General features: G+C 39.2%; 1 protein-coding gene across 1 annotated transcript; it reads left to right on the top strand.

Annotated features, from left to right (window-relative positions):
• The first annotated feature begins 338 nt into the window (after positions 1–338).
• On the top strand, positions 339–19756 carry LOC110959408 (carbohydrate sulfotransferase 15-like). The gene is given in 9 exon segments (XM_022206262.2): positions 339–588; positions 11933–12360; positions 12363–12559; positions 13409–13748; positions 15259–15402; positions 16321–16480; positions 16687–16843; positions 19114–19261; positions 19367–19756. Coding segments are annotated over 8 exon segments (1611 nt in total). The 5' UTR covers positions 339–588; positions 11933–12086; the 3' UTR covers positions 19558–19756.
• Positions 19757–27216: the final 7460 nt, after the last annotated feature.

The following is a 27216-nucleotide window of genomic DNA, read 5'->3' as shown; positions in this document are numbered from 1 at the left end:
TAACAGAAATACTTCCAATGTGCGGGATTTTTCCTAAATTATCCACACATAGATACATTTTATGTCACAGATTTTGCTCCAGGGACCTCAAATCGTTGCATTTGTTAATTTTTCAATCTCATCCAGTGCGTTTCCTCCATTAGGATAACATGCAATCAACTAAAGAGGTGCTGAGAGTCCTAAAAGTTGGCACAAGTAACCAGGGTCCACTCATTTGCTTGATTTTAATTACAAGTACTGTAGCATTTATCATAACAGGACGTCAAATCTAGGTAGAAATCTACACCGGCTCAGCTGCTGTTGGTGGTGATGCTCCACATGCGCGCCTCCCACTTCGCCTCCTCTCTCCGTTGCGCGCAGCGGAGCTCAGTCAGTCTGATGGAGACTCCGGAAAGTCTCGCGTTTCCGTGACAGAAGCTGGCCGGCGCTTGTCAACATGAACACCGTTCACGACGAGGATACGCCTGCTGAAGGTATATTTCTCCTAACGCTTGGTAAAGACACCTGTCAGCTCGGGTTGACTGTGGCCACAATGGTTCGTGAGCGGCTGCACGGAAGACGACTGGAATAGAGCGACCCAACTCCAGAGTGAGTATCTAAGAAGGATTTTTATCACACTCCTGGAGATTATTGCTTAGCTGTATCATGGTTTGTTTAATCATTTAAAAGTTCATTATCCTGAGACTAAAAATTACATTTTAATTCACGCTTTCGGTTTCTTTTGTTGCCATTTAAAAAAAGCATTGAGCTAAAAGGTATCACTGTGGCATAGACTTAGAATCTGCATCTCTGATTATACAGCAGGAATACTCACCAACAGCCTACAATGGACTGAAACACTACAAAGATGAGATCAGTTGTCCACTAATGAGCTTTGATACTCCTCAAAGTGAAGTTTTGGTTTGTTTTTCCTGGGATAAAACCATCTATCATCACATTTAAACTGTGTCCTTCACCGAGCAGCTGCAGAGTCTCTTGCTGTCATGTCTCTGGGGAGTTGAAGACTCTTAGTTTACCAGAGACTGAATCACAAACAGGACTGTGTCATGACGCGAAGACAAACTGCAAACATTTGTGTACATGCTTCCAAACTCATCCGCTTATCTTCTAATTATTATTCCGCCATCATCAGATAACCAACCGGACCGTCCTCTGCAACATCCAAATATTTGGGAGATTCCCCTGTAAATTCCTTTCATTAAGCCAGACTTTTTTCTCATGCGTCCCCAGCAACCAAACCATTAAGCAACTTCTTTTCCATTGCTGGGGTTGGTTTTGTAGCCCAGAGTGAGATCATGTGGTATGTGAGATGTTTGTGCACATTTCTGTTTGACATTTAGTTCATTTTTCTTCCCCATTTCAGTCTATTCAAAGGGGCTGCAGCTTAAGTCCTGACAGGTAGGCAGATGACCTTTGGACAAACCCGCCTCTGTGCAGCTTCTAAAAAGGTGTATTTCTTTGTTAATTGGAGGGGAGCTGGAGCTGGAGTGTGAGCAAAGGAGGAGACAGATACAGTGTTGTTTTTTTTTTAAGTTGAAGCACCTCTTCACACCCTATAACTCTGCACACATCCACACACACCCAAGGTAAACCTCAGTGCTGCACCCAGCCCTGCAGCCTGTCTGGTCTGCTGGGCAAGAAGGTTTTAGGTTGCCCCCACCCCACCCCCACTACCACCAAATTTGCGGAACGAATGTCTGGAGCTGCTGAGATGTCAAAGTCATGCTTCTTTTGGCAAGGGCCGGCATTGGAAGGCTTAGGTAATGCCAGAAGTATGAGAGGGGAAGAGGGAGAGTGAGTGAGTGAGTGAGTGAGTGAGTGAGTGAGTGAGTGAGTGAGTGAGTTGTACCATATCAGATTGTTTAGACTGGACTCTGGGGGTCCACCACAAATGGAAGAAAATGATTCTGTAAGGGAGCGTTAGGAATGTAGGAGGACGGCATGATACTAAAGTGTTCTGGCAACGTGTCAGAGCTTCTATTTCCAGAGTCGGTAGTTTTTAATCTGAGATGACAACAAGCCCCGGTAATGCGAGATTGTCTCTGCATTATTTCTAACATGAAAACTGTTTTAGAGAAGATGATTCAGTGGAGTCAAACTTTTATCTGCAGCCGTCACTGGCTTGTTGTTCTGCTCTCGCTGTTGAGTAATTTTCCTGATGGATGATGTTTTTCCACTGGGAGTTTTCCGAGTTTGTTTTTCTTGGCCATCTGATGATGTGTTGTAGCTGCTATTGCACCGAAAAGATTACACTTTGCTGTGATTCTGTCATCCTTTCAGCTTTATAATGGAGTTGCTTGGTTTTATTTGTACATAAGACAACACAATTGACTTGTCATGCGATGTATGATTGCTAAATTCAATTCTCTCCATTCAGATGCACATATACAGTCCATGTTTTGGGCATTATGGCTCATTTTTGCAAAGTTATTCTGATGATACTCTAAACACTTTAACCAATTAAAGTTTTTTTTTTAAAGAATACATTTTAAACTTGCATGTTTTAACATTTTACCCCCCAAACCGCCTAAACAAAAAAATGTAACTCTAATGAGCCGTATACGTGCTGGAGCTCCAAATCCAGTCTGAGTCACCAGCCAAGAAAAATATTTCCTGTAATGTATAAAAGCATTATAATGTGGGATCAGGCAGTACTCCAAGTGAAACACAGGCTAAGAAGTCATGACTCATTACAAAGATATAATTATTATGTTCATGACACACAATAATTACAGTCTAAAGATAAAGATTTCAAAGTGCTTTTTTTTAACCATGAACATATTTTGTGAAGATATTGAGTACATTACAAGCACTTTAGGCTCACGAGAATTAACAAAGAAACCATCCTACTAAAATCAAGTCAGTGCATGTCCTGTAACAAGACTTTGTGAGTGTAAGCAGGATTTACAGTAGGTATTCACAAGTAGAAGCAGTTGAACAGTGTTGACAGGTTCTGTCTTCAGGTGGTTTTCACCAACACAATCAGCTGCAGAAAGGTGAGGTCACGACTCAAGAAGAGACGTGTCGGGTTCAGGGAACACAAAGATTTGGCTACGTAGTAAAACTGCAGCAGAGCTTTCGCCTCTTCTGCTCATTAATCTGGTTAATCAAAGGGAAAATGTGATCAGGCAGAAGAATTACTCTGCTCAGATTTAACCGGCTGTTTGTAAATGGAATTAAACATCTTTGAATTACAGTAAAACATTACTCTGATCAGTTTACTGACAAATATTGTCCACACCAAGTCAGTTGCTGTGATCCAAGACGGAAACATGGACAGTCAGCTGATCTTAGCCAGGGGTAGCCAAAATGTAGTGTTTTGACCTCAAACGTCCTCATCAAGCCCTACAAAGCAGTGCTTGGCTGTGAGGTAATTTTGGCTTAGTGGCCAAAGTTGTTTGTTGCATTACACTCGATGGTCCAAAGAAACAATCATTATGAAAGAAATGCATCTTTCTAAGCATCACAAAGCTGGACGTGAGCTAGTATTATTCCGTTTAGTTGCAGGTGTAACAGAAATGTAAGTCTTCAATATCTTCATACTTAAACAACTCCAACTCCTTTGGCGACCTGACATTGCATCAAGCATAGAAATATATTCACAAATAATTGTCATTTAACCAACTGTATGACATGAGTGAGCGTGACAGCAGGAGAAACAGAAAGGATGCATGCATGAGCAATCAAGAGACGTTACGCTGAAATTTGAACAGAACCTAATAAAAAACAACCATGGAACAACACGGCAGAAGCCAGTAAGTCTTCTAACATTTTCTCTCTAAGCAGTTTTAGATCACTAGACGTTGTTAAGGTCATTGGTCAGTCCCTATTTTTGCTGCAATATACACAAATGATAGACCAATTAAAGAAACAGCGCTGAGTATCAGTATGAAACAGGAAGTGAATAACAGCCTCTCATGTTAAAGGTCAGTCTTTTGTCAACCCATCCATCCACCCCAACCTCCTCCCTATGTGAACTTTGTGGCTTTAAAGCTGCATCACCACATTTCCTCCTTTCCCTCCCTGCATAGTTAAAATTAACCTCAACAGCCTCAAATCTGTCACTTGAACTAATGTCCTTTAAGGTCAGAGGCCAGTCATCATCATATTTACCCCAAGAAAAAAATTATTAATATTCTGAAACAGCTAAAAGAAACAGAGCTGAGTATTACTATGAAACAGGAAGCAAACAATAGCTTCCCATGTTAAAGGTCAGTCTTTTGGCCACCCTTCTATCTGCCCTGACCTCCTCCCAAAGTGAACTTTGTGGCTTTTCAGCTCCATCACCACATTTCCTCCTTTCCCTCCCTTAATAGCTAAAATAACACCCAATAACTGCAAATTAGTCACTTGAGTGTAAACATGTTGTGTTGATGATTGATGTTGTCTTCCACGACCACAAAAGTTCATTTAACAGCAACAACAACATCACAATCGGTCATGTTGCATCAATGGCACGAGTTGTTTTTTTTTTAATAGGAGAGCAGTCTTTGGGAGGAGCATAAGCCCAACGTGGGTGGCATAATATGAATAATCCATGGACTCCGAAACCTGGAAATCTGTGGAAGTCTGGAAAACTTTTTTTTGCAGTGTTGCTGTGCACCTTTTACTGGAATAAACCATCTTGAGACATGACTTTTGATTTCCAGTCAGACATCCATATGGTTCTCAGGCTGACATCTGCTTCTATTGTGGCCTAACATTGCTAATATTTCATGTGTGCTCACTTTTGCTTTCGCTTTCAATGAAAAATTAGTTTTCTTCTTTGGAACCTGCCTGATGAACTGAGCATCTGACATCATGTGCCAGAGCTCAACATGAGGACAGAGGTTTTATAGCAAATAGATGCAGTAGCCAGAGCTCGCGGTGTACTAAACAGGAATTCCCCTTTTAGTGACAAACGCTGCTCTGGCCCTCATGTCTTCAGAGCTGCCTACTCCTTCTCACTTAATAAACAGTCGGTAACATGTCAGACGTTCTCTGCTTGCTATTAATGCCACACTGGTTTTAAAGTTATGCTGAAGCGCACCACGTGTTGTTACAAGAAAAACACATGCACGCAGATACACTGACTTGCATCCATAAATACGAAATGTAACCGAAGACTACATCTGCCCTCCAGATGTCAAGGTGGACTGTGGTGAAGCAGGCGCTTTAATTTATTTCTCTTTTTAGCATGCGTCTGATTGTTTAGGCTGCACTATTGCTCCAATAGCCTGCCTATTTAGCAGATTAAGCTATCAGATTCCTGTGAAGGCAACATCATTCTCAGCGACAGAAATAAAATCACCCACTCATTTTGTCTTTCACTTCTAGCGGTAAGTGGAAAGGAAAAGGGAGGACTACCAGCACGATGAGGTGGATTAAGCCCGTTTCCTGAGATATTTTTGCTCTCAGGGCGCTCTTAGATTTCCTGTGAAGATTTCATCCATAATCTGACTGTGCAAAGGGGCCTCAGAAACCTGAGGAAAGAAAGAAACCTGATATGTGAGTACCTCCTAGCAGGAAGTAATTGTTGTTTTCTTTCCTTCGGATTACTTTGACTTTTGATTTCTTTTTCATCCGCACAGAAAAAGTTTTTATTATTACCTCCGTTGGGTTTGCCATCCATCTTTGTTTGACTCCCCCATCGACGGGGAGGCTGTCTTATTTCCTTTTGTGGCATCAAGTTTTTCTTGTGCCTCCCATCTCCCAGTGCTGGGATCCAGCCAAGCTCCAGTCACAGAGCGTACTGTAAAAGGTCAGGATGTGTTTACACACTTATAAACACAACGACATGATTAAAATATGTTTCAGGAGAGGCGAGAATATGTAGGTGTACTATGTTCTGGCTGATTTTGTGGTCAGAGTTTATCCTCTCGAGGCATTCTTCACATTCACTAAAGCTCCATTTCACATACTGATAATGTTGAGGCTAAACAAAGCTGTACATCTGCTTAAAACATGCAGCATTTTTGTCTCTGAAAGACCTCTGCGGGGTTGATGTTGCAAAACACGAGTTGTGCTTGATTGGCTTCATTTTATCGTGAAGGGTAAAGAGGGGGTGTAAATAAAGGCAGTTCTTTGTGTATGTAGATGCATAAAGAGTGCATTTTCTTAATATGAAATTCTGCATGGTTTTACACGCTCATGTAAAGGCATAACCTGCACCCAATTTAACACCCCAAGCAAACTTCAGTTCATGTGCATAAGAGCTCATCTATCTGCAAATGAAATCAAGATTTGATAAGCTGCCAGTTTTTCTTCTATATGAAAGATGAAGCACAGACAGGGAATCTGGCATGGGCCTGTGGTTTACAGTAGAAATTGTTCATATTTTTCATTAGTGCAATAGGTTGAATTCCAAATTTGACACACAGCTGTGGAATCTGAACAGCTGGGGCTGGTTAAAAATAATGAGCATCATCATTTGTCCATTTTTACAGCCACAAGCCACTGATGAGAATAACCTTTGTTACTACTGAACATGCTGTAATTATGATTAGTAAAACAATAATTATTTCGCAATAGCCTTTGTGACTTTCAGTTTCTATACAGAACATAAAGAAGCATCATCTCCAGAGAACCTAATCTCACGATTCAATGAAATATCTCAACATCGACTACATGGACAGGCAAAACGTTTGGTGTGCATGTTCACTTTAGGATCCAGAGTTTTCTTGCCGCCCAACCCGAAGATTTTTTTTTTAAATTAAAATAACTGGTGCATAGCTTACTGTGATTAAGTTTCACACGTTCATTGTCTTTGGTACCCTAATCTTTCATTTGGCGCCATCATCAGATCCAATTTTTATTGAATGAGGGATCAGTTCTTACTCATAACTTACTCACAGTTGTTTAAAAGGCATTCACCCTGATAGTGTTTTTGCATTAATTAAACCTATGGCTCAGTCTTGTACTTTAGTCAGTGGACTTAATGGCATCTGAAAAAAAGGACTGCACAAAGATAAAGATAAGAAGTACAGTTAAGTTGGTACAGGATGACAGGAGTGACCGGGTTTGAAGTATAATTTTCAAATGGATTTTGTTCATTGTATTGCAAAAAAAAAAAAATCACATGCATGGCTCAATTGTATAATCTGATTATATGGAAACAGACCTGTGATTTTCAATCCTGTCAGCTGTATGCAAAAGACTCCTGGGTTTTAATTAATCTCAGTGAAGTTCTTGACCGAATAAGTGGCAACAGGGCAAAAAGTAAATGGGACAATTAAATCAAATGGTTTTGTCTGCTCAGCCTGAACAAATCCAACAAATTTCATGGCAATCTGCACATCGGTTCAAAAAATATCTTGTGCAAACTTTGTAATTTGACATGAGGGTGAGGCGAGAGTAATATTCAGTGTCCAAAATTGAAAATAAAGTTCTTCCTGTGAGAGTTTAGTTGTGGTCTTTCAATTCCATGGCAGACTGCCAATTTAATTTGTTTTCCAAAACTCAGGAAATCTTGGCCTGATAGTGGTACTAATGGAAAGGTCAGAAACTCAGTGAAAAATTATTATTTATTCTCCACGGTCCATGAATATCCAGCAGGAAATTTAGCCAGCAGATGTTGTCATATGTTAAATTGGTCCAAAGTGTGAGTGGATTCAGCAACTGTCTGACTGATGTCACCATTTTTCTGGAGAATCGGCGCTGTGGAGAAAAAATGGAGATACGTATGCATGTGAGTGGCATGGTTCTATGAATGGCATTGTTGATCTGTTGGTTTTACTACTACTTTGGTTGAAATGGCCATGGAAATTTGACATATAATTTAAATCAAAATAGACAAAAACCTTCACTGGGTCCTTGGCAGATTTACTATTGTATACAAAATGGAGAATAACAGAGTTCCTCCAGATTATCGAAGGAGAAGTACAAATCTAATAGGTTATATAGTGAACATACAGTCAGAAATCTTCAGTGTCAGTACACATAAATGTAAGGATAACCCTCTTTTCAGCTTCCATACTATATAAAAAAACGCCAAGGCCTTCTTTCCTAAAGCCCAAATCACTGTAGGGATGTAATATATCTTCTTTGGTTGGTCTCAAACCTTAACCTTTAGACCCTTAAGCATTTTTTAAAAAAATTATGCTGAGATGCTACAAAGTTACTCCACTAGAAATAGTTCTACAGCAACAAAGACTCATGTACATGACATGAGCACCGAAATAACAAGAAAAGCACTCAGACAGTGCAGTACTCCACCAAGGCTGCTCATTCTCCCATATTGCATTAACAGAAATGCAGCATATTTTTGTAGAAATGCAGCATTTTTTCTTAGTTATTGATGATCCGAAATCACGGCAACATAGAATGTGTCCATTTAATATAGATGTACCCACAAACAAAATGACATTGCGCCGAGCACAACATGTGTTATGCACGTGTACGTTATGTACGGATATCGAATCACGTGACCTAAATATTCAGCAGGTGGCGGGAATTGATGGGACTCTGAAACATCCCCACTATTTAATCAATTGTTCCTTGTATCATTTCCGACTGGTGATCGGCAGCAGGCAGCTGATGTAGCGTTCACTTGTTGTCATAGTGACGGTGATGCTGTGCCGTTGTCTCGCAATGATACAGAAATCTTTAACAAATCCGTGGATCCAGACTATAAGCTGCATCACTGCCAAAATCTAATGAGGTGGTCCTTGTGTCATTTCTGACCTTCCATGAAAATTTCGTCCAAATCCATTATTCCGTTTTTGAGTAGTGTTGTGCACAGACAAACAAACGTACGCCGATTATCACATAACTCCACCACGTTCCTTGGCGGAGTAATAAATGATAAACTAAGAGCTCAAGAGTGATTTTACTTTCACACTTTACATGTATGCTATGTATGTATGTATGCTATGTAAGTTGTAAACTGCAAATGCAAACTGTATAACTGTTCTGTGATTTTTTTTTGCATTTTCTTTTGATGCTATCCTCCCCCAAAACGTCCTTTATTTTGGGCTATGATTATGTATGTGCAAACTGAAAAATGTTTGCATGCTAACCTGTTAAACTAAGCTGTGAACATAGTAAACACACTTGCTCAGCATCAGCTAAGCACTGTTATTTTGTGCATGTTGGTACGCAGATGAGAGCATTTAGCTGAAACCACCAGTGTGCTAAAGTATAGCCTCACCAAGCTGTAGTATTACTGCAGCTCTTGTTATTTATGTGATAAACTGATATTTTTGTGCACAAACCTTTTTTGACAAAAGCAGCCCGAGGTCTGCAAGATTTAGATAATCTGATGAATTCACTGTGTAAACAATCTAAAACACTTTTTCTACAAACAAGATGAGTGATATCCCGCTCTGGCTTTGATATCAGATCTGTCTTGGCATTTAGTTTAGCTTGACACTCGGTACAACAAAAGCATCGAGTGCCGTGATGAATGCAGGTTTTTATTTTGAGTCATCAGGATTTAGATGGTGGAGTTTCACCTCAGTCAATCCTGCCTGCTGTTTGCTCTCTGCTTCAGATCGATTTTTAAACCAAAGAGGTCTAAAGGCGCTTTTTTCCTGCTAGTTCTCACACTGTTTTTCTCATCTGTGCTGCTTCACTTCTCCTCTCTGCGCTTTACCCTTGACTCTTACTGCCCTCTTTACGCTCTGTCACATTTTCAAATCTCTCTCTTCCCTCACACTTTGAAATTTTTCTCTAACCAGCCAGACACTGATGTTTAATGGGAATAATAGATTAATAATTGCAGAGAACAGAGGAGATAATAATTACCCGAGTTTGTAGAAATGAAGATGTGCAGAGGCATGAAGAATGAGACGAGGAAAAAATAGACACTTTTTGAAAAACAGCTCAAAAGGGCATTAAATAAAACGCATAAAACATGGATATAAAAGTAAATCAATATCAGAGGCAGCACCGTTCACTAATAACTTGAGCTATTACTGCTTTCGATGTTGGAGTTGCATTTAGTGAGTCACTGGCATTTTAAAGAGCTCACCTTTATCTGATATTTCATAAATGAGGCCCATAACACCTCCAGTGGGATTTTAAAAAAAAAAAAAGAGAGAGAAAAAAAAGTTCTTCTTCCAATCGCAGCAGCTACCCACGCAGGAGAGCAGATATCGACGTGCATTCCTGATAAGTCTGCGAGGGCTTAGAGCTGTCCCATTATGAAATCTGCAAATGCGTGGGGGGCTTTTCTTAGGACTTCTGAAGCCCTTTGTGGACATACTCATCAAACATGTGCTAAGGCAGACTTTGTATTTGCAAATCCACAACTTTGAGCAGCGTTGTTACACATTAGAAAAGGGGATAAGAGGAAGACTGTTAGTATCAGAACAAATAGCAGAGAACAGATTTCCATGTATAGACGTCACTATCGATCACTGTGTTTTAGTCGAGCAGTTATGATTTTTGAAAAATATGTCTAAGTTGCAGGACTCTGGCTAAAAAAATAATGGTTAGTATCAAAGCAGCAGATGCCAAAATACACTCTCCTAAATGCTGGATCCTATATTTCCATTGCTGTAACTTGATACTGTCGTTCGTTAAACACTCCTTTGTTTAAATCCTGACGTCTTTCAAACCCTGTACCCCCAGTCTACAATGCAGCCTCTCTGTTAGAAATCTTTAGACCCACGCTGAGATAATCCAGACAGCCTCACTGTTACATCATCAGGGCTATTTGCTTTAGAGTTTGGAAAGCTCTCTCGACAAGACATGAGTTACAGTCCTCAAGACACTGAACAGGATGTGCACGACTGGTGGATTGCCCCTGAAAACTGACTTTAATGTGCACATGAACAGCGTATGAAAATTTAATTGCATTGTCTGTGAACATCTGAATTTTCTCTCTCGCTCAGCAACACAGCCAATAACTTCTGGAAACGTCTTGAGGCGTAGATGTGGTTTGGTGTCAGTAACAAACACGGCTGGCTACAGGAGAGGTTTGCCCTGCGGTTATGATGGCAACCTGCCAGCAACGTTTGTGTGGCTGCAGGATCTGTGGAAATGGTTGTGCGCTGGTTTCCGCTTTATTTACAGTGATATCATCTCTCTCCCGGAATTGCTTTATTGCTTAATTATTTGCATGAACTGAAATGAAGCACTGAGGTGGAGGCACCTTTCATTACGCTGCATTAATGTGCCTCTAATGATCTAAGCGTGAACAGGCTGAGTCACATAATGTTACTGTGGCTGCATTTTACCAGACCCTGTTGTGCAGTAAGAAAAAAAAAATGCTGTCAGCTAGAACTGGTGCAGGATTTCATTCTCTGGTCCAGTGGGATTGTTAAATCACACAAACCGTGCAACACAAGAAAAAGAAATACGTTGCTGGCGGAGGAAGTGTCAGAGAAGTGTTTTAACAACATTTCACACTTCAGTGTCAGGACTTTATTAGCACACCGCCCCTGAAATAATAATGCCTACTCTCTTATTATTCACGCGGTGAGAAAAGAAAACATAATGCATACACTTGTCACGCTGTATGTCCACCTGTATCAATACCTAGCTGGGTTTTCTCTGTGAAAAACCTTGATCTTGAAAAACAGCATTTGCAGGTTATAAAAATAAAGCTCTCAGTAGGCTTTTAGCTCACAGAGAAAAATAATGTGTTTTTAGTTTTGAATTACAGGGTAACTATTATTCTGACCTTGAAACTCTCTTAGCAGAGCTCTCCTTTGCATGTGCCGTATAGCCTTCATCATAAAGCAGGGGCTCATCATACAGCAGACCACACACACACACTGCAGCCAACCTCAAACATCTAGGTGACTCCAGTTATAGAAGGCACTATAGTTTGGAAACTCGCATATGGTTACCTTAGAGAAGCAATAAGGCACCACCAGACACTCTAATATTAAAAATGCTCATGCCACTTTTCTTGGTATTACAGAGGATGACTGAAATACTTCAAAGGAAAGTCCATATTGAGTGAAAAGCCATGTGTCGTGTTTTAACGAGTGTTTCCGTTTTACAGGAGGCCCTGCTGAACACCGAGGACAAAATGAAGACAAATGATGGACTCAAGATTAAAAAAGGCAAGCTCTTCTCGGTGAAACCTGAACTTTTTTTTTTGAAGGAATAACTCCCTTGCTTCTTTTTCTACATGCCTACTTTGCTTCCATGTCAGAATGTCACTATCAGACTGCAAATATGGGAGCAACCAACCCAAGGACCACAATCACAGCCTCCACAGCTTGCCCATGGCTGAAAACTACGGGAAAAAGTCTGTCAGGACGTTTTTCGACTTCAGGCACACGAATGTGCCGGAAAATCTGGACGTTAAGTGCATCCCGCTGCTGTTTTTGACGAACCTGCGGCGCATCTCTAAAGTCAAAGTGGTGAGCTTCCTCCTGGGCTTGACGCTGACATTCCTCATCATGGCGTCTTATATCCTGATGTGGGACAAAAAGGACTTTTGTTCACTCCCTCACCCTACCAGCTCAGACCTGCCGTCTTTCTGACTGGCACGGCAACAGCGGCAGTTTCATCAGAAAAGAATTTAATAGACATGAAAATGCTGGTGAAGATCATCAGCTCCAAACAGGAATATACACCCAGGAGGGTTCCTGATGAAAAGGACATCGTTGAAACAGACGGACATGTAAGTCAGTGGAAATACACACACCACACATACTGGCAAATGATCATTAAGTCTATACTTGAAAATGTTTACAAGTGACCGCTGCGATTTCTTTATTTTTTTGTTTTCAAAAGCGACTTGTAGGAGATTGATGAATAACAAGCAACTGTGTAATCAACCCTGCAGTAAATGCTTGTTTGGTGAAGCTCATAATGACCAGTGTCTGCTGGCAACACTCTCACTAAGAGTTGCTAAGGCCCTGCTGACCACTGTGCTAATGCAGTTCTCCTGTGTTTAGCGTGTTTGCATCTTACACGTCCATGTCCCAATACATAATTTTACAACATTTACAGGAAGGGCAACGGCATTTGTGGTAGCTACGCGGTAAATCACAGTCACCAATGTAGCAACACAAGTGAGTCATTAAGCCAAATGTCAGTTAGTGCTGTGTGTCAGACATAAGGATATCTAAGAGGAACAAACGGTTGCGCAAAGAGGTGATGACGCATCAGTTGCAGAGCTCCAAAATCTAGTCATGCGATCCTAAATTAAGGAGTTTTTGACCATTTTTATGTCATGAGAACTTGTAACCACCGTTGTGCTATAAAAGTGACAAATTGAAGGTGAAAATAGCTGCTGATCTCTGAGAAAGTAGAAGCTGTCATCTTTAGCTGCCACCTTTCAAGCACACAGATACTGAAGGAGAGCATTGTGGCAGGACTTCTGCTGTAACAGCACTATGAGCTGCAAGCTTCACAAAAATGACGAATGGCACCTCTGACAGTTTTAACAAAAATAGAACCTAATATCAGTTTTCATATTATGAGAAAAAAACATGATATCACACAGTGCTTTTCCTTGTCTCTGCAGTTGTTCTCAGCAATTCCTCGCTATTTTTTGCCCGGCATCAAGAGTCCATGCTGGTATGAAGAGTTCTCCGGTGAACTCAGCACTGATCCATACAGGAAGAACCTCTTCACACTGCGCTCGAAAAGTTTCAAGACAGTGTGTGACCACTTGAAGACCAACTTCCACCTGCACCTACACCACAGAGACGGCAAACACTTTCGTCTGCGCTGCTTGCCGTACTTCTACATCATCGGTCAACCAAAGTGCGGCACAACGGACTTGTTCCACAGACTGCTGCTGCATCCAGAGCTCAAGTTTAACACCATGAAGGAGCCGCACTGGTGGACCAGGAAACGCTTTGGTAAGTCTTCAGGATTAGGTTTTGAAATGGTTGTGTGGAGGAGATGATGAATCAAGAGCACAGGAAACGCGTTTGTTTCCATGCAGAGCTGGATGATAAGCGTCATAGTACGGTTATATCTGTCACTTCTCTTTAAAGATGCAATCAGGAGATAGTGAGGTTACAAGCGTCATGTGCTGGACTGTTTCTTGAAAGCAGGAAGTAACAACCGGAAGCTTAAAACCACAACCTCTTGTATGCACTCAACATTTTCATTGCAATATAAAGTCATAGAAGTAGAAGTAGGGGGAACTCAAATATTACTTCTGTGCAGAATAAAAAAACATTTCTATGACTATATATTTTACAAAAATTAAAAAAACAACTTGCTTTCAACATGTAGAACATTTTCAAAGTGCCCACAAATGGTGGCGCTACATAGTACATATAATTTTATACATTTTTACAGTTCCCATACTTGTCTCCCATCAGCTCTATGTAAACACAGTCTGCAGCTCAGCTTTTATCCAAAGCGCTTTACATGATGATATGTCACATTTACCCATTCACACACTGATGGCAGGAGCTGCCATGCAAGGTGCTAACCACAACCCATCAGGAGCAATTAGGGGTTCGGTGTCTTGGTCAGGGACACCTCGACATGAGCACAACAGGCCGAGGATTGAACCGGCAACCTTCCAGTTACAAGACGGCCACTTTACCCACTGAGCCATGCCACCCCTAGAAGGTTAAACAAATGTATATTTTGTGTTGTATTAATGGTGACTTTTATTCAAAAGCTTCAGAAGATTGACCAAACTTACCTCGGACAATTTAAACAAAAATAAAATGAAAAATGGGTTATGGATGGATTTTTTTTTTAAATAATTAATTTTTGTTTTACTTTGAACAGCCAGACTAGCCGTTTTCAAATGATGAATATGATATAACTAAACATCTAACCAACTGCAAAAAAAACAGCCATATATCCTAAAATGTCAAATATTCCTTCAGCGGGACCTTTAGTCTAAATAAGCAGCGCTTATGTAAACGTCAGTATTTTCTGAACCGTGCTGTTGTTCTTCGTGGATGAACTCTTTTCTTCTGAGTTGAAGCTGATTGAAAATGCAGTCAGATGACTCACTTTCAAACTTACTTCAACATGCTTCTTCTGACATACACAACGGGAGAATATTATTTGTCTTGATCATATATTTTTGTAAGTCATGACTCTTAATGGGGCTGCAAAAGCTTCAAGTTCCCATTTGAACTTTCTTGTTCGACTTTTGATTCTTTTTCCTTCTGGTTGTGGTTTTACTGTCAGTCTCATGTATAAATCCTGTCCCACTGTCTGAAACGTACTTTTATGTGCATGTAGATGACCAAAAACACTGCTGATTATTTTCCACTGGAGGCTTAAATGTGTTTAATTGTCTCTACCATGGGTGTAGTTTAAACAATTCATTAAATGACATTTATGGCAAAGCAGTTTATAAATGACTATATAATAAATGTTATTGTGGTGTATCAGGTTACATCCGTTTCAAAGATGGCTTCCAGGAAAGTTTTCCTGTGGAAGATTACCTGGATCTGTTTGACTTGGCAGCCCACAACATCCAAGAAGGAATCAGTGGAAATTCGTCTGGAGACCACCACACACTCCGGCTCATAACAGGTGAACACATGTGGAAGTGTTTGTGTGTGTGGGTGGGGAATGTTTTGCTATTGCTAACGTAGATCGCGCACCACATGGAAGAACCTCCCGCCTTTGTAGTTTTCATATTGAGGGACTTTGAACAGCCGAACAATCGGATCCCGACCGCGATTCAAATTGCAGGTTCTCTTTTGTGTCCTTTTCCTTTATTGTCGGACCTCAATCATTTTCACTGGATTTCCCCGCAAGTGGCTCTCACCTCAGAAGCACCACGGCGCTCATGTGAAGCGCTGGAGGGGAAATACTGCTCACATTATTTCAGATGTGGTCTAAAACGGACAGCCCGGTGTCTTTAGAAGTGTACACAGAAGCTCAAACGCCTCTGGGCACTGTCGCAACTGTCTTTATTCACTCTTCATTCTGTTTAAGTGGTGATTCAAGTTTTGATTAGTTGGAAACTTTGGCCAACTTTGAAAGACAATCGGGGAAAAAAAATTATAAAGCAAACATGGTAATAAAAAAAACATTTGTGAAGTTAAGTAGTGCTGTATTAAAGTAGGAGTATTGATTTTTTTCAGAGAAGGTAGTCTTCTTTTTAGAAAAAAAAAATCACTGTATTTTTAACAGTTTTTGAAATTGTGCAGTCATTTTTTTTATTCTTCTCCTGAATTAGCTTCGCTTGCTGAGGTGAAAACAACACATGTGGATTTTGCATGCAATAAACCCACAATTCATTTTTATAATCTAAAAAGTTTAAACCTAACTTCTGCAGAGCTGCTCAAGCATATATTTAAGAGGCAGGATGTTCCCAGTCTGGCACATTTTGGACTAAAACTCGGCTTCACTTTGTCACATTATTCCTGACTGTGTGCACTGCCAGCTGCATGTTAAATGAACCCAAGGTTATACTGAGGTTACACTAAGATTGTCATTTTACAGGTGAAGCCAGTGCATCCACAATGTGGGACAACCAGGCCTGGAGCTATCTCCATGGAGACAGGGAGGAGGAAACAGAGCCCCCCTTCCTGGCTCAGGACTTCATCCACGCTGTCCAACCTGATGCCAAAATCATCATCATGCTCAGAGATCCAGTAGAAAGGTACAAAGAAATCTATCCTCACATCTGCTCGTATATCTCCAGATGTGATACTCTGCGGTTAAACAGTTTCTAACAGTTTTGATTGCTTCTAAAGGACTTCCATTTGATCATGTTTTGTTTTAAATAGGAATTCCTATATCACATCCAGCTAAATGTCCTCTCCTGCTTCCAAACTGGCTTCAAACTGTGCTTTCTTCTGTTTCCAGGCTTTACTCTGACTACTTGTACTTTAAGATGGCCAACAAGTCAGCTGAGGACTTCCACCAGAAGGTCACAGAGTCCGTACAGTTGTTTGAGTCCTGTCTGTCTGGGCGGTCACTGCGCTCCTGCGTCTACAACACCAGCCTCTCCAACGTCATGCCGGTTAGCCAAAATGAAGTTCTCACTTTTACCTGTTTAACAAAAATCGCAGCTTTTAGGCCATATTTGACGATATATCACTCTGAGTATTTCCATCTGTCTTCAAAGACATTTTACCTGGATGTCACTGCTTTGAAGTGACTCTCACGCTGCGCAGGGAAAAAAATATTACCAACTTGCTGCCCGGAATCACTTCAAGCATATGTCCTATCAGGCAGGGCTCCCTCAGGAGTGAGCTGAGTTACGAGCTCTGTCAGCTGGTCACTCCTAATCACAGCACGCAGGTGACAACACTGTTATCTTCCGAGATTTACTGCAGTGAAAGTGGCAATCAGCTCTGCCTTAAACCACTGGAAGACAAACAGAATTCATCTCAAATGTAACAGAAATGCTCAACAAGAAAAAAAACACCCTGAGATGCTTTGTTTACGCGACTCCTCTGTTATGGAGATGAAGACGAAGGTCTGTTCAACTTTGTGCCTCTCTGCATGTGAATCAGGCCTCGGTAGCTCAGTTTCAGCAGGTGGTGTTGTGCTGTGGTGCCCTCTTGAGGACTCACAGTGTCTGTGAATCAGGATTTAATAGCAAATTCACTCTTCACTCTACCATAAATTAAACAATGACTTCATAGACACAAATATATGGAGTCACAGGAGTGCCAAATCAAAATATAAATAAATAAATAAATAAATGTGGAAATATAAAGAGAGATAAATAATTAAATAAATAAATGTGGAAATATAAAGAGAAATAAATAAATAAATGTGGAAATATAAAGAAAAATAAATAAATGTGGAAATAAAAAGAAATAAATAAATAAAAAGGAAAATTTTGTCTTTGCTTTTACCTTTTCTGTTTTTCCTTTTATTTATTTAGTTTTCTTTATATTTCCACATTTATTTATCTAATTATTTATTTCTCTTTATATTTCCACATTTATTTATTTATTTATTTATTTATGTATTTCTCTTTATATTTCCACATTTATTTATTTATGTATTTATTTATATTTTGATTTGGCACTCCTGTGACTCCATACAAAGAAGACTTTAAAGCCACTAAATCATATCTATATAATATTATGTTTGTACACATATGGGTCACATTAGTTTGCTTCACAATTTGAAGTGTTTGCTCTCTATTTATACTGAAGATGTCAATTATATGCTCTGAAGTTGTGGCCAAAACTACAAAAATACATTCTTTCTAGCTTGGCCCCAATTTTGTAATATTTTTTGAGTTTTGTGTCTTACATAAACAGTTTCAGTTTCTGTAGCAATGTTGAATTCTAGCATCGGTGCACTCCACCGAGTAAATAATTGAGGGCATAGTTTTTGTTGACTTATGCATAAATAATTTGGTCTATCTGAACCCGGTTAATAGTTTTCTCATGTTGCTTTGAAAGCTCATACATCAAAGTACTGATTGCACCTGACAAGTTCTTCTAGCTGCTAGTTAACCCAAAATGACCCATCATTTTTCAAAATAACATACAATAAGATGAGATAAACTTTATTGATGTCTCACAGGGAAATTCATAAATTACAGCAGCTACATACAAGTGGAGCATAGTAATGCAAATATAATAAATTAATACATCGTAAAATAAATACAAAAGTGCAATAAGGATGAAAAGAGATATAATAAAGACGATGTGAAACTCGTGTACAGATATGAAAATATGGGCATGCAGTATTTGTGTTGAGATTAAAGTACTTTAAAGAAGAAAAAGAACAGTTAAAGAATACAGCTTAACACCATCTGTATTGTACTTATTGGCAGAGAATCCCATGTCAAAGAACAAAACTAACGCTCTCATATGAAATAAATAATAATAAATAATTGTGCTTACAACATGGTTAAAATAAATATCTGCAAGTATCTGGTGCAACATGATGTCTTCTGTGGGATCAAAATGAACTTGAATGTGCATGGTCATTGTACTGAAAGAGAAAAATGTGGCTAATTAATGTATTCTTGTGCACTTTGTGACAAAGTCATCAGCTATATCATGCTTTTGATACATATGTTCTGCTTTTATGGCAGATTTGTTGACACAATAGTCAATTTCCAAGTGTAGTCCACATTATTCGATGTACAGCTTGTACGTCTTCTGTTGTCTTCGATGAAACAATCTCATCACGAGCTCTTTGAAAACATTTTATTCTAGCTTAATTAGATTGGAAGGTCACTATCGATCTCGGAAACAGCAGCTCACAAAACAAACTTAACACGAAAGACTCATGTTGATTCGTTTTGATTTTTCCCCACAGGTGAGACTGAATCTGGGGATGTACATCGTCTTCTTATTGGACTGGCTGACAGTTTTCCATCGAGAGCAAATTCTTGTTCTTCGACTGGAGGACTACGCAGCCAACCTTAAAGTGACGATAAAGAAAGTTTTTGATTTTCTGACTGTGGGTACGTAGACCGGCGTTCTCTCTGCACTTTAAAATCTTCAATTATAATAGAGAGAGCCTGGATCTTCTTTGCTGTGCCTTTATTCAGCTTCATTCTTCCTTGCAGGTCCTCTGTCGGAGCAGGTGGAGGCAGCGCTGACCAAACGGCCCATGTCCAACACTCGGCGGGCGGCAGACAGGAATCTTGGTCCCATGCTTCCATCCACCAGAGAACTCCTCAGTAAATTCCATCAGCCCTTCAACCATAAACTGGCCAGTGTGCTGGGCAACAAAGCTTTTCTCTGGAGTAACACCTGAAGGGACGAGGAAACGTTGTGAACGAACAATCAGGCGCAAGAAGCTAAACCCGTTGAAAGAAGCTGTTGTACAATGGAAGAACTGCCATGGAAGCTCTTTAAATAAGTGTGTGGGTCTTGTTTGTGATATTTATTTGATTTTAAAGAATGTGTGGCATCAAGTCAAGATGATAATAAAATAAACTGAATTTGTGTTTTAATTTGATGTCTCATGGCTTTGAGAAGGCCTTTTTTGGGGGCTGATTCCACAAAGTGTCTTGTTACAATCATCACAAAATCATTCTGAACATAGTTTTCAATTCAATTATGGCACAGAAGGCTGGATCGAATATCGTGTGGTCATGACATTGTGATTTGAACTTGGCAAAAATGGCCAAAAAATGTTGAACTCGCAACATTAGAATTCAGAAAGTCTAAGAGAAAGTCAACAGTCCTCAACAAAAAGGGATAAACAGAATTATAAAGACAAATGTTTGATTTTCAAACTCCTAACGGTACTGGTTTGGCCAGGACGTTCTGTAGGTCTCAGGAAAGTCAGTGTGAGTGAGAAACTTGTTAAAAACATACACAACTTTATCTTAAATTCTAATAGAAAAGAGATTATAGGGAAATAAGTGATTCAGCCATAACCAGTTATCAGCTAATTAAATTAAAACAAGACGACATGGTCATCAATATCCCCCGCCACATGTGATGTCTATGAGTCTACATCCAAAATAGTGATAAAGGGCCATAACTCTGTTAAATATTATCGCACAGGTCTCATTTTCGAACTTGATCAAGGTGTCCATGGTGTGAAGCTACACACTAAATTTCGTAATCCTAGCTGTAACAGTTTCCGAGAAAAGCTGTCCCCTTCATCTCGGACGGATGGACGGACGGAGGCCAAACCTATATCCCCCTTTTCCACTTCGTGGAGGCGGAGGATAATAAGATGCCAAGTATTATCTGATCTTGTTTCTCAAATGTAACAACTGGACTGTCAGACTCATTTCGATTATTTTTAAACAGCTCACCAATTAATTGAATGCAAACACCAATAAAAGATAAAGTGACCATGCAAATCCATTTTTTTTTTTTTAAGTACTTCTCAGTTCTGGTGTCTAAAATTCTGCCCAGATAACCAGATAAATCATTTCCATTTCATTTAAAAGTGCAGCAGTGGAAAAAATAATTAGTCATGGGTTTGAATATTTCCATCAGTGTCAATAAACAGCTAGAGCACAATGTTACCCAACTCTGAAACAGCCAGTGTTGAGACAGAATGATGACAATGTAGAGTAGATTTTGTGCATGTTGTGAGGGCAACAAGTTCCTGTTTGGGAAATAATCACAAGAGGGCACTAAAACACAGGTAACAGCTCCACGTCCGAACACACTGTAACATATTCCTGCTGGTACTGTCATTTCTCTCACTGTTACATGTTGAATACGATGCAGATGAAAATGCAGTCATGCATTGCACACCGAATCATACATTGTCCGTCTCTTTTTCGTTTTCTCCACCAAAAATCACCAAACCAAGAGGATGAAATTCAGCAAAGGGAGTGAGTTTATTAGCAACAAAATTTCTCCGATCATAATAATTAGATATATTTAGACAGGAAGACACTAAAATGTCTTTCAAAACCATACGTCTTGTTTAGGGATTCCCCACAAACATACTGTCTGTCTCCATATATCCACATAGGCATACACTATTGGCTTATATCTGATTGTTATACAGTGTTGAAGTGCTGTAGATGTGGCAATAAAATGTTTGTGGGGGTGAACATATCCATTTTGAATCTTTTTCAAGCAAAAACATTCATTTCTGTCATCTCTGCTGAGAGAATACCTGATTAAATTCATGCAGTCAAAAATTCTCATACATAATATCACATTTAAATGTTCTTTTCATTTATTCATGGAAAGGACTCAAAAGTACTTGTGGAAATGTAATTTCCGCGAGAGTTGCAAAGTATTACAGAAGATTTAAAACAATTTAGCTTGATCCTCTTTGCTGTCATCGTGGGAAAACAATACTGCATCCAGCATAACAAACTGCCTTCATATTTTTCATCTTTAAAGACTAATTTGCCTTGAGTTGAAAGAAAATGACTGCCTCGTTATGTTGCGCTGAGTGCAGGCAATTCCATCAGAGCTTTGCTTATAGGCTGTTCTTTTACACAGAGGAGTTATTTAAAGCACTTTTCTACACTCACGTCATGATGTCATTGGAGAAAATTCCAACTCTTAGCTGTGCGTCATCAATGGATTGATCTATTAAGCCAGATTACAGGTGGCATTTTACCTCTGCCACCGTTAACATGTAGCTACTGAGGAATGTAAATGAAAGGTCAGAGACTGAGGAGGGTCTGTGGAGAGGAATCACCTTGTTTCGCTCTTTGATTATGTGCATTTACAATGAAACTGGATGGATGAGCATGGTCTCATGAGCCGCACTGCTGATGAGGTTTCAGTGAGAGAAAGGTGAATCAGGCTCGGCTGATTGGCCTCTTCATGTGGTATTGATGGTAATCCTTGCCTGGATTTTCAGTGGAAGAGATAAAATGACAGTCTCGCTTTTGTGAAGGATATAAGACGTTTACACAGTCTTCAACTCGTGTCTTAGATAGGTAGATATAGATAAACTTTATTGTCTGTCCCAAATGGTGACAGAAATTATTCTCTGACAGGCTCCAACAATAAAATACAACACATAAAAACACACTGAAAACACAAGCTCACAAAGTAGATTTGTCTCTTTCTTGCATCACTCCTCTTTACAGTCATTTTCCAAGCTTCAGCTCGTCCATCATCATCATCACCACCATCATCATGACTGAGCACTTTCACCACATGCCTTGCTCAAGAGAACATTGGACTTAGCCGCACAAAGCGAGGTTTGTATTTCTCTTCAATTCCAAGTAGAAAAAATATTGTTGCAAACTGAGATTAAACTAATTTCTAATTGAAAATTAAAAATATTATCGTTGTTAGTCAGAAAAGGACAGAAAAGTAGCATTCCACAATCACCAAACATGCAACAAGATACAGTAAAAATATTGTTTACCTTTTACATGCCACAGTGGCCCAGCTGGAATTTTTATTTTGCTCTTGGAAAGTTCTTTCTGAGAAAGTTCTGCAATTTTCTATTAATGTTTTCAGTGAATGTTTGCTTTTAATTCCCAGAATGAGCTTCTTGAATAAAAGATGTAAAATACTTGGTGATAACATCATTAGAACATTACATCCTGCAATGCTTAAAACACTTTCTGAGTGCTGCATTGAGCATCCTCTTCCTTTGTTATCTAACATTGTTGAAAACTGTGGTAATGTTTTATCGAAGAATATTCTATAATGAGTTACCTTAGCAACATTCCCCAAACATAGCTTTGTTAAAATATCACATTACAAGTCTGCCATTTAAGATAAGGTCTTAAAAACATCCTCTGAATGTTGGCTGGATACTGTTCTTACTTTCTTATCATGTCAAGAATATGTCATACTTAACTTTTAACCTCATGGGAACATTATTTGAAATGATAAATATCCTTAAAACAGCATTTGAGCATTATATTAAACGGAATATGTCTCCCTGCTAGCTGGGGAACATGTGTAAATATTCATAGAGAAAAACAACATGAAGTTCATGTGATAAATACTTCTTGTTTTTCTTCACACATCTGATCTCCTGCTCAAATAATCCTCCCTGCTTGGCTTTGTTTGGCTCTTCTATGCGGCTCAGCTGTAATGACCTGAGGTAGATTAACATGCTGGGGAGGAAAAAAAGGCAATCGAAACTTTGAAGCATCCTCAGCTCACTGATTAGTGAATCAATTGAGAATGCAATGAATAAAGATCATTAGTCTGGACTGAGAGCACCGAGGGCTCAAAGCTACGAAAGGAGACAAAGGCTCAGTAGAGGTAAGAGGGAAGAGAACAGAAATACCCCGAGGATATTTTTAGAATAGTAACAGGTCGTGTTACCTGTTCACCACTGAAGCAATGCTGCCACGCATTGAAAGTCTCTGAATGGAAACTAGTTCTTTGGTATACAGCTAAAGGCTGAAATCACTTCTAAACGTGTTTTATTTAATCTGTTACTTCATCAAATTTTAATTAATGTTTAACAGCCAAATACCCACTCACAGACATTTGAGTATCTTCGAGTTCAATGATTGAACACTCCCATGTGCCTACATTTTGGTCCTTTTTCTGTATTTATTTTCATATTTTGATGGAAAAGTAGCAGTTTAGGGGAATATTATGATGGTTTTGGAAACACATTTGTTTGTTTCGCTTTTCTTTTTGCCAAGAGAGAAGATGATTCATATCATTCTGGAGACCAGCGTTTGTATCCTCAGTCCAGTCTCTGATTAGGTTTGGACAACAAAAACAAGCAATGAAAAGACTGAGGTTTTGATTAAATACATGATCAACTTGTGCTTCAAATCAATACAGATTTAAGACAGACCCTGATCATTTATTAAACTTAACCTAAGTGATTTTGTTGCCTTGAAACATAACTGGATGAAGCTGAATAATGTTGAGATATGTCTCAGAAAGAGGAACATTTCACTGATACAATCAAGTAATGATTTTTATAGCTCAATATTCCTGGATTGGCTTCACAATCTATACAACATTCTCTATTCTTGGAGCCTGCATTTGGATAAAGAAAAACGTCCCCCAAAATCTTTTAACAGGAGAAAACTGCAACAAAAATCTTAGGAAACACTACTAAATTAGACTATCACAGTAAAATTACAGCCTGCACAACAAAATCAGAGAGATTGTAAAGATACACTGCCCGTCCAAAAAAACACTTCATCCACCTCTATTCTTACCCTGATGCCCCCATCAGTTTAGAACAGGGTAAATCTGGACTCATCAGACCACACGACATTTTAGTGCTTCAGAGTTCAATCTTTATGCTACCTAGCAAATTGAAGCCTTTGTTTTCTGATTAGTCTCGCTGATCAGTGGTTGTCTTCGAGCTACAGCTGTTTAGTCCCAATCCCTTGAGTTCCCTTCATATTGTGCATGTGGAAATGTTCTTACTTTCACGATTAAACATAGCTGTGAGTTCTACTGTTGATTTCCTACGATCATTTAAGAGTTTGTTCCTCAAAGATGATGGTTCATCACTATCCTTCAAGTTCTAATGATGCCTTGGATGGTTCTTAACCCCATTTTAGTAGTTCCAGAAGTCTCCTTAGTTGTTTTCTTTGCTTGGTGCAGGCCAATTATTTGATTCTTCTGAAACAGATCAATATCCTTTCCATGACCACAGGTATGTCTTTCAACATGATTGTTTACAAAATTAGAAGCTCCTCACTGCATCAGCTAGAGTTAAACAAGTTGTTGCAGCTGAAACGTATTCATCACTGCAGTAGTTGGAATCCAATGGAAGGCTATTACCATTTGTTTAGTTAAATCCGGGTGGCAAGTTTTTAAAATTTTAGACAGGCAGTGTCTGTAAAGAATGTGATCTGACAGGATGTCATACAACTTCAAGCTGCTGTAAAACAGACAGAAACCAAGCAACACAACCTCTTACAACCATGAAGACAAAAAACACAGAGACAAAAGATTCAAAACACCTGAAAGGAAGGTCAGGTAACCAGCTGGACAGGACAGAAGATTTATCCATATACTTGGTCAAACCAAACTCAAAAGTCTGAAAAGTTTTGAAACTAAACAGGTGGTTACAAGACATGCTGCTTCTGTCCCCTCACCTTTAAGAGCTTAATTTTGTGTGATGTTGTTTGTGTGTTCTTATCATTCTGCCAGTTGTGACTCATTTTCATTAATTTCAGTTGTTGTTAACTGGTACTAAATTTAAACTTTGCTCATTAAACCTGCTTTCAAAAACCTGTTTACTCGACACTGCTGATGACAACAGTATTAAAATAAGTCATTTTACGTAGTTTGAGGTAAGCATACGTGACTTTGCTGTGAAATCGGCACCTTGAAGACATCTGGTAATGTGATTCATTCAGCCAAGTTAATCCAGTGACGGTTCATCGATATTCTGGTCACAGGAAGAATCAAACCTGACTTTCTAATGACCGTTATGCTGGGATTCATCTCGTGACTTTTTAAACAGATTATTCTAAAGGTCAGTTTTGAGAAGCCTGTCAATTTAAAAAAGCGCATTTTTATATCACTATTTTTGTAATCTTATTAGACTTAGGGTACATGTGGCATGGAATATCTAAGTGTATTTTAGACATGTGTTAATATTAAAAGACATCATAGTATGATTGACAGTGAGGCCTTTACACACCGTTTCTGTCAGCTGTTGCTCTCTAATGACTACACAGCAAGCAGCTAAAGCCAGAAATGTATTATTTCAACTTCTCTTGAATTTGGATGGTATTTTCTGGTACTATATTTTCATATAATGGAAAATAATGCTGTAAAGGCAACTAAATATTGTTAAAATTTGCATAACTTTGTCTGAAATTGTGGTAGAGATGTGAACATGATAGTACCCCTATTCAAGATTTGTTCCTTATTTGTCTTGTCTTATGTTTCAGATATTTTTATCTTGAAAATATTCTAGTGTTTCATGCACCAAAGACACCAAGTTAGATTCCCTGTATGTGAAAACCTTCTTGGCAGTAAATCAGATTCTAATTCAAGAGAAGCCGATGCTCAATCCATTGAGAATATTTCACACTGAAGGATTGCTGCACCATGCGGGGTCTCCGATCGGAAAATTTTACTCATTGTAAACATAAATCTGCAAGCAAACAAGCTGATACTGAATATATTTGACGTGGAACAATCTGTACAGGAGTTGTTCTATATTTGGAGCAGAGCCAGGATTAAACGTCTCTTTACTGTTCATGACTGCAGGCAGGTTTAGAGTTACAAATTAAAATGCAGTTTATAAAAATAGCATGTGAACTGTATTCATTCCTTGTTATATTACTGCAGGAATAAATGTTTTGTCTTTTATTTATCTGGAACAGAACACAAACATGTAAGTCTCAGTTGGACCTGCCATGTGTTGAAGAGGCATATGTCATTCTGGATCTGTTTCCCCATGAACAGCCATCAGCAGCAACAACAGTCGGCCACACTGAACGGCAGCATGTCTCATTTTACGCTTGCAGACACAGAGTAAAAGAATGATAGAGATAAATCTCTGTGTACTACTGGGCCTGAGCAGAGGCAATCAGTCATGGTTGAACTGCGCTATGACTTCAATTTCGGCGAGAGGAAACTCATCCTGCTATCTCATTTGATTGCACAATAGAGTGGCCCTCTGCTGGGACTTTTTTCATTCTGGTAAAATTGAAAAACGCAACATTTTTGTGAATGATTTCCTCTTGTGTTACAAAGAAGTACGTCCATGCTAAGCTGCGGGAATGACAATGTGGAAGCTTCCCCCCATCCATCCGACACACACACACAAGCCGTTTCACAGTCAATACAACTAACACAAACAGGAGAGCAGGAACACAAACAACAAAGTTAAGTTTCATTTCAGGTATACTGCTGCCGTCACTCTTAAATACTCCCTGATAATTTATATTAATGCTAGGAAAAAAGGCTTTCCTTACTATAAGGCCTTCCATATCTACTTGCTTCAAGATTTTATTGAAACTATGTGATGTTTATACTGTATGAAAGGCAAAAAATGCTTTTATTTTGGTTTTTACTG

This window comes from Acanthochromis polyacanthus, chromosome 15 (assembly GCF_021347895.1).
Source record: "Acanthochromis polyacanthus isolate Apoly-LR-REF ecotype Palm Island chromosome 15, KAUST_Apoly_ChrSc, whole genome shotgun sequence".
Taxonomy (NCBI): domain Eukaryota; kingdom Metazoa; phylum Chordata; class Actinopteri; family Pomacentridae; genus Acanthochromis; species Acanthochromis polyacanthus.
Note: the sequence above shows the minus strand (reverse complement) of the source record. Positions and strands in the feature narration are given on the sequence as shown.